This window comes from Cardiocondyla obscurior, linkage group LG10 (genome assembly GCF_019399895.1).
Source record: "Cardiocondyla obscurior isolate alpha-2009 linkage group LG10, Cobs3.1, whole genome shotgun sequence".
Lineage (NCBI taxonomy): Eukaryota > Metazoa > Arthropoda > Insecta > Hymenoptera > Formicidae > Cardiocondyla > Cardiocondyla obscurior.
In genome coordinates this window covers 202,468-211,529 of record NC_091873.1, presented here as the reverse complement: position 1 = coordinate 211,529, position 9,062 = coordinate 202,468, and the positions used below count along the sequence as shown (strand labels likewise).

Below are 9,062 nucleotides of genomic sequence, written 5' to 3'. Positions count from 1 at the left end.
TACACTTCCGCACGCATCGGCCGTATGTTGGCGTTTACTTCATTTAATGCATCTTTTGTAAGGTGCGCAAAGCTGCAAAATTTATTTGCGTTGCATGTTTCTTTTTTGCATGCAATTAAACAGTGGCTTTGACGGCACCTGAGCCTGCTGCACGATCGTAAAAAATAGTCTCTGCACCCATCGATTACTACAAAAACAATTTGGACAGAAAGCAGTATTAATACAAAAGCAATTACCAGCAAATACGACAGGAGCAATTTAAAATTTTCAGAAAACAATAATAACCACAAAAGCAAATATAACACGAGCAGAATTTACGACAAAAACAGAATTTACGACAAAAGCAGTATTTACGACAAAAGCAGATTTTAATAGTAGTACAACATAAGCGATCAACACATGTCCGTATTTTTGGTTAGAAAACACGTGGCGGTGAGATCGCGCGGGAAATGTGCATTAAGCCTGATACGCAATGCACGGTACACTGTGGCGCCATCCGTAACCCAACAACACAGCGGACTACCCTCTATATATCAATTATTCCGTGATCCAAGGAACAGACCTGCAAATCAAAAATTAATATTCATTGTCTGGTCAGAAGTCGAACTGTTAACATATCTTAATTAAATTGTACTTGTTAAATATATATTTTATATCATATACGAATATTGTCATCAACCTCCGAACCAAGATCCCTACAACACGCAATAAGAGTAAGAAGTACTATTGGTCGAAACGGACTTCTCCACTATTGGTTGTGCCTCTGCATTGTGTGTTTCCCGCGCGATCTTATCTCCACGTTTTTGTTAATTTAACCAAAGATACAGACGTGTGTTGGTCGCTTATGTCGTACTACTATTCGAAGAACTGCTCTTGTCGTATGTCGTAAATGCTGCTTGTGTCGTAGTTATTGCTTTCTGTGAATACAACGTTATCCTTGTCGTATTTGCCAGTGTTGTTTAAAGATCGCTCGTTATATTAAGGACTCGAGAAATATCACGAGGCAGTGCAAGCAGTACGATGTCTTTTTACGGAAAAGAACAAGGTAACTTTGGTACAAAAAATTGTTTACTGTAATTAAACATTAAGTAAAGATAATTGTTCTCTGATGCGTCAGGTTCATTTAGATCGATTTTATTTATAATTATATATTTATTTATTTCTTTAGTTAATTATTTATAATATATACTAATGTAACAATCGGTTTTAGTTTTCAGAAACGGCGTGCCAAAATGCCAAAATTTTGAAGAAGGCAACTGCGCTACGTGGAACTGTAAACGGATCCATACGTTTAAGTACTGTTACAATTATCAGAATACCAAGTGCGACAAAGTAGACTGCCCGTTTCTACATTGTACCAGCGTTGAACAGTACACGTACTTGATGACAGGAGAGGCAAACAAGCAATTGAAGAGAGAAGTGGGCCGAACGCTGCAGAACAAAAATATTTGCGGCGACTATAAAACCGGAGTGTGCGAACGGGAAGTCTGCCACCGTCGACACATTAAAAAAGAGGATGTAATACCGTTTAAATGTTTGATATGCGCGCAGATTATTACTGTGCGAATATTTGGGATTGCACTTTGCGGCCACATGATTTGTTATGATTGTGCATTAAAGCAAATAGATAACACAAGTATCAATAATTGTTTTAACGTACATTGTCCGATATGTAGAAAAATCACCATTTACAAAAAATGTATGTAGTTTATTAATAAAATATATATTGATTTATAAATATTAAAGACAAAATATTTTATTTTATTCCTTACATTTTGAGTACATAAAATTAAAAACATAAAAAACTATTTAATGAATTAAAGAAAAAACGTGTTAATTATTAGATTTTGATAATATACTTATAAAAATACAGATTTCTTTTCCTAAATCTTTTATACTTTTCACTAGAAAGACAATTAATTTTTATTAAACTTTAATATAATATAACACTGCCATTTATTACATTCGGCACATTTCCAAAATGGTAATGCACCATTTACGTTAACTGGAAGTTGTTTCAGGCAAATGTCACAATATCCATGTCCACATGCTAAAATTTTTATGTCGCCCATTAATGGAATGAAGCAATTGAAGCATTTCGGTAGTTGGTCATTGTCTTCTAAATAAAAAAAGTATTTTTAATTATTTCTCTTTAACAATTAAAATATTACAAATTATATAATTATATTTACCATTTCTGCAGACTGTCTTGCATGAAAGACAGGGCCATATACAATCACCCAACATAACTTTTGTACATGTGTGAACTTTTATTTCTTTTGGATACATTTCTCTTATAAGAAACGCAAATCTTTTCATTTCATTAAAAACTGTTTCTCTAAATGGTCGTATGTTTTCGTTCACTTCTAGAATTTCGTACGGTGTAAGATGTAATAATGTACATGAGCGATTTTTATTACACGATGAATTAGTGCACATTATTGCTCGATGAATCTTATTGCATGAATCTCTGTTGCATGAACGAATGAAATAATCTCGACAAATCATAATTGCAAAGCAAAACTTTTTGATCGGTAATTAAACGACAAAAGCAAATAGCACAATTTTCAATATAAAAATTAAACGACAAAAGCAACTAAACAAAGGTGGTACGACATTAGCGACCAACACGCGTCTGTATCTTTGGTTAGGAAACACGTGGAGGTAAGATCGCGCGGGAAACACACAATGCAGAGGCACAACCAATAGTGGAGAAGTTCGTTTCGACCAATAGTATTTTTTACTTTTATTGCGTGTACCGTGCATTGCGTATCAAGCTTAATGCACATTTCCCGCGCGATCTCACCGTCACGTGTTTTCTAACCAAAAATACGGACATGTGTTGATCGCTTATGTTGTACTACTCGTAAATTCTGCTTTTGTCGTATGTCGTAAATGCTGCTTGTGTCGTAGTTATTGCTTGCTGTGAATACTACGTTATCCTTGTCGTATTTGCCAGTGTCGTTTAAAAATCGCTCGTTATATTAAGGACTCGAGAAATATCACGAGGCAGTACAAACGGTACGATGTCGTTTTATGGAAAAGAGCAAGGTAATAACTTTGGTACAAAGAATTTTGTAGTTGAGTCTAAAATTAAATTACAATTTTAGTATTGAAATACGGCGCACCGAAGTGCCGAGCCTTTGCTGAAGGAAGATGTCACATTTGGAATTGCAAACGAGTGCACACCTTTCGATACTGCTTCAATTACCAAAATACAAAGTGCGACAAAGAGAATTGTCCATTCATTCATTGTACGAGTGTCGAGCAATATATGTATTATATGACTGGAGAGGCAAATAACAATCTAAAAGAAGAAGTCGGAAGAACAATGCAGAATACCAACATTTGCGGCGATTTCAAAAAAGGCACTTGTGATCGAGAGACATGTAGTCGTCGCCACGTTAATGCAAATGCATTACCAATGTATTACTCAATTTGTGTTGAAAATATGACAGAGCGATCAATTGGGGCAGGATCTTGTGGGCATATCTTTTGCCTTAATTGTGCTTTAAAACTTTTAGATTTAACAGAGGACGAAAATGAAAACTGTATGAATGTTTTTTGCCCGATATGTAGAAAAATAAGTCTTTATAAAAAACTTAGGTAAAAATTTAAAATAAATATTTGATAAAAAAAATTAAATTTTGTTTTTTATTATTTTTAATAAATAATTTAGTTTTTTTTTTAATACGTTGAAAAGAGGGAGAGTTTCTTTTAAACTTTAGGCGTTTCCGCTATCAATTTATTTTTGCTTTTACACTCTGGTTTTTTGCTTACCGTTTTACAATTTTTATCGCGTTGATCGCTCCGACTGCTCGCGATCCTGACTGCTGAAGCGACTGATTTCCAAGCGTTTCTTCCAGGCATCCAACAGTTCGATCTTCGTACTTTCATAAACTCGCGATATTATATTTTCTATTATTTTTAGATATTATTTATACTTGTTTATCGGTTCTATTTTTGTCGGTTTCGAACCGCTTGGTCGTTACTCGCTCGGCTCGCATGTTATCAAGGACGTTTTTTTTTGCTGACTAATTACAATATTTTACGCTTTTTAACGCTTTCTTATTTATGCAAATTTTAGGTACAATAATTTATGTTTTAAAGAGACACTACAAATGTAGGAGTGATTCATTGGTGATACAGAGATGAAGAATACATAAAAATTTTATTACTAAAATATTTTTTAACAAATATTTATACTGAAAAGCGTGAAAGCATTTATAGATAGCATAGAAAGATCGGTGCGATAGAGCCGGCTTTGATACCGCACGAGCCAAACGGTTCGAAAACAAGAAAAATAGGATCGACAAAAGGGTAGAAACAATAGAAAACAAGACCTCACGAATTAGCAAAATACAGAGGTCGAGCAGTTGCCAGTTGCTCAAAAACCAGAATCACGATACAGCCAGCAGACAGAGAAATCAGCGCGTAGAATAGCGACTTACTATTTTTTTAATTGACTAAACGGAATGAAAAATTCTTTTGCAGGATTATAGTACAAGCGATTTGTTAAATTATTTCGACCGTTACTTATAAAGCTGGCTGATAGAGCATCTTACAACGAATCTAATAGAGTCGCGAAAGATTACTGAGCGTGGTCGAACGTCAGTTCACTACTATTTTATTTTGTATAAATGATTAACGTGATTTTAGAAACAGAAAATGCAAACTGCTACATTTGTTCATGTGCAATAAAAAAATATGATAATATTTATAAATTTATCATGTTCTTTCTATCAATAGCATAAAACAAATTTTTAAATAACTAATATATTTTACTGTTTCGACAGATTAATAGTGTTATCATCGTTACTCAACCTGACAAATAAAAACTTATCTGCACAGAATTTTACAGCGGTTTTCATTTTAATATTTGATGGCAACTGATCCGGATTTTTAACTATGATGAACTTGCGTGATACAGTAGCATTTGAACATTTATATATGTATATATGAATTTGACACTTAGAATACTCAATCGTTCTATAATCTGTTTAATATACACATATCTAGTAAATGCTACTGTTGCCACACGAGTACAGGTAACTTTGACAATACTATCGAAATATCGCTTTAGCGCAACGGCTAACAGCGGGCTTGTTAACTTGAGGTCGGTATTAGCGCAAGTTCGAGTACTGTTTTCTACTTGTTATTTTAAAAAAAATGTTGTCTTTTTCCGTAAAAAGACATTATGTTTCATGTTTTTGCTTTCCTTTTTTTTTAAATCTACTTTAAAGACGATGTATTTAACGATAGTATTACGATAATAACAATAACAACAAATTTCAATGTTAATACGACAAAAGCAATTACAAAGAAAGCAATTACGCAAAAGCCGCTACGACATCAGCTACCAACACACGTTTGTATCTTTGATAAAGAAGCACGTGGCGGTGAGATTGCGCAAGAAGTGTGCATTAAGTCTGCTATACAATGCAAAGGCACAGCCAGTAATGAAAAAGTCCTTTTTGTTTAATCGGATTTTTTACTCTTATTGCTTGTAATTTTGAATATTGTAGCAAGCGTTAGACGTCATATAATTCTCTTGGCAACACGCGCCGTTAAAACAGAAGAATGAACAGAAGAAAGTCGTGCGGAATCTTCCGTGGGACAGTATTGTTAGACGAGAGACGTTTTCTCGCGCATGCGCGGCAAGTAGGACTCAGTTCAGTAGGTGTTGATATAAACGGGAGAGCCTCAAGGTACCCGTGCATGTTATTTTTAGTACAAGTAACATTTATTCATTAGTACTTATTCAAAATATAATAGTTTTTACTATTATTATTTATTGTACACTGTCAATCATACTTTAAATAAATATTAATAAATAAATATTACGTGTGGTAAAAATAGCATGTACGGGGTATCCGAGGCTCTCCCGTTTATATCAACACGTACTGAACTGAGCCCTACTAGCCGCGCATGCGCGATAAAACGGGTCCCGCGTGGGAGAATCTTCTACGAGTTTCACGCGCGTTTTCCATCATTTGTTCCTTTGCCTCTTACGTGATCACGTCGTTACGTCTGTAGAATTCTCGAATCTTTACGCATAATATTCTCACGTCGTTACCTGTGTAAAGTGCTCATGTCGTTACGTATGAAATGCTCATGTCGTTACCTGTGCTAATGCTCATGTCGTTACCTGTGCTAATGCTCATGTCGTTACGAATGAAATGCTCATGTCGTTACCTGTGCTAATGCTCATGTCGTTACGAATGAAATGCTCATGTCTTTACCTGTGCTAATGCTCATGTCTTTACCTGTGTAAATGCTCATGTCTTTACCTGTGTAAATGCTCATGTCGTTCTTCACTGACGTCGCTATTGCCGGAAGACTTCTTATAATCGTCATCCTGGTGTAGAACCTCGGAACGTATAATAGATCAAGATATAATACTGTTCAAAAAGTATTATCATTCTTTACCATACGTATTTCAACTTGCTCTCAGTGCTTTTTCATCAACGTAAGTAACCGATTACTTTTCTTAGGAAAAATCTCACATTTGTTCCATTTCAATAGATTTATTTTAAGCATATCAATTATTTATACATAAATAACAGCAGAATATTATGTGTGTTACATTACTTTATTTAAGGATTTTTTCAAATATTCTATTCTTCTCTTGTGTATCATGTGCTTGTGCCCTAGACATGATTTGATTAAAAAAGTAGAAGCAATAATTTATCGTTGTGCGTCGCACATGAGTTAAATAAGGTTTTATCTTTCCTGTGCATTCGCAAAGAGATATGTATAGAACGTTGGATGGCATACATATCACATTGTTGTTTTACTAATGTAGTTTGATATTAGTTATACTATATTTTAAAAAATCAGATGATTGAAAAGTGATTTTCTGGAACATGAAATATCGAGCTAACGTTATAAACTTTATATGTTTTAGATGGAAATTATTCCTGAAAATAAAGCGGGAACTTTTGTCTATGTTTACGATGATTATTTGTACTCTGTTGATGGACGCTATAACAATGTTTATCGATGCAGTTCACGAAAGTCATTAAAATGTCCAGGCTGTGTTGTTGTAAAAGATAATAATGTAGAAATTTCGAGGGAGCATAATCATGAAAAAATGCCATTCATCAAAGTTCAAAATGATATGAAAAAAGAAATGTTAAAGCTTGCCCGTGAAACTTCTACTGGACTTAAAGAAATTTTTGATACAGTATGCCGAAGGTAATACCATATTGTATATTTTGTATATTATATCAACGTTGTTTTAATGATAATTGATGACTCAGACAGCAACAAGTCAACAAATAACAAACAAATATCACGTTTACTCTTTGTTCTTTGTTGTATAGTCACCTTAATACTTTATTTCTATGTTGTATTTATTCAGAAACATAAAATTATTTTTTAATATACTTTTTTCTAGGAATCAAGATGCAGCACAATATTTGAGTTTTCCATCGGTTAGATATACTATGCATCGTGAACGTATGAAGAATCGGCCATCTATACCTACGACATTGGCATCATTATACAATATGCTACAAAGCTCTACCATTATGCAGAATATTCGTAAAGAAACCGTAATTACAACTGGTGAAAAAACAGCGATTATTTTCTCAACTAATGATTTATTGCAAGCCTTATCTTCTGCTACTGAAATCTACGTGGATGGTACTTTTTCTGTGAGTACAATTCTAACTTCTTGTAATACAACAAATTTTTGATAAACTTTTTTTGTAATGTATTTTACAAAAATTAAAGGAAACACCAAGATATTGAAAAATGTTAAGTGTAATAAAAATTTATTTTCTTCTTTTCAGGTCTTGCCACGTGTTCCTCATATTGCTCAACTATACTCGATACACATTCGACACATGAATACGGTAAGATATTTTTGTTACTTTTTAGATGCATCTGTAGATAAGATAAATATTTTATTTCTTCTAGGGTATTGCAACAATATTTATATTATGTGATGTACGTACAACAGCTGTGTATGATGCATTATGGGACAGAATTATGCAACTTGTACCACAACTTCAACATAATATTAAATTTATAATGAGTGACTTTGAAATGGCTGCAGTAAAGTCTTTAAGTAAAAAATTTCCTAGAGCAAACCTAACTGGATGCTGGTTTCATTTCAATCAGGTAATTATACTGTTTCTAATATGAGATAAAATTGATGTTGTAGGTTTCATTATAAAAGCAACAGTATAATATATTAAATTTTTTTTTCAGGCTGTACTGCGTAAGTGGCGACAACTTCGTATCTCAAATATACCAAAAGTTGTACTGTCCATGACTATGACATTGCCTTTATTACCACCAGATATGTTTCAAGAAGCTTTGCTTATAATACAAACTGAAGCTGACAGACTTCCAAATGAATATCCAGATATTTTACAATTTATGTCATATTTGAGACTTACTTGGTTAAATATGGCATCGAAAATTAGTACTTACCATTGTCCTGCACGGACTAATAATATTGTGGAAAGTTTCCACAATATTGCTGCACAAAAATTAGGGACAACAAATATCAATGTTTGGACGTTCTTAGGTAATGCATACTAAAATATTTTTAATTATATCGTTAATATATGCAAAATTATATAATAGTTATGTTGTTACGTCCAGGCCGTTGATTATCAAAGATAGGAGGTAAGGATGAGGTAGGTCTGGGTAACTTGACCTTATAATCTCGAGATACACAGTAAATAGTGTACTCGAGATACCGCTCACACCAAAAGCTACGACAAGAGTCAATGTCCCGAGAGACAATGTGACGTCTTATCTAAGCTGCGTGATCGGTGGCCGCTAATTTTGATAAAGCGATACAAGTATCACCTGTTATCAGGGATGGGGCCGGTGCGACTTACAACTAAAATAATTCGAGAAGTCAGATTTACAAAAAAAAACAAACAAAATATATTTCTTAAAATTACAGTAAAATGCGTATACAAGTTTAATTAATTATTATTCACAAGGATGACTTTAAGGAACAGGAGGAGAGAAAAATGTAGGCAGGTGTGATTCAGGGATAATAAAAGGAGTTTGATGTTCGGGATGATAGACAAAAATGA

The 9,062-nt window shown here is 33.7% G+C and overlaps 1 protein-coding gene across 1 annotated transcript; it reads left to right on the top strand.

The window, feature by feature from the left end:
• The first annotated feature begins 6,620 nt into the window (after positions 1 to 6,620).
• Positions 6,621 to 8,553, top strand: LOC139106164 (uncharacterized). Its single transcript, XM_070662723.1, has 5 exons — positions 6,621 to 7,197; positions 7,343 to 7,658; positions 7,797 to 7,859; positions 7,924 to 8,127; positions 8,218 to 8,553. Exons 1-5 carry the CDS (start codon positions 6,908 to 6,910, stop codon positions 8,551 to 8,553), a joined length of 1,209 nt encoding a protein of 402 aa, XP_070518824.1. The 5' UTR covers positions 6,621 to 6,907.
• The last annotated feature ends 509 nt before the right edge of the window (positions 8,554 to 9,062 follow it).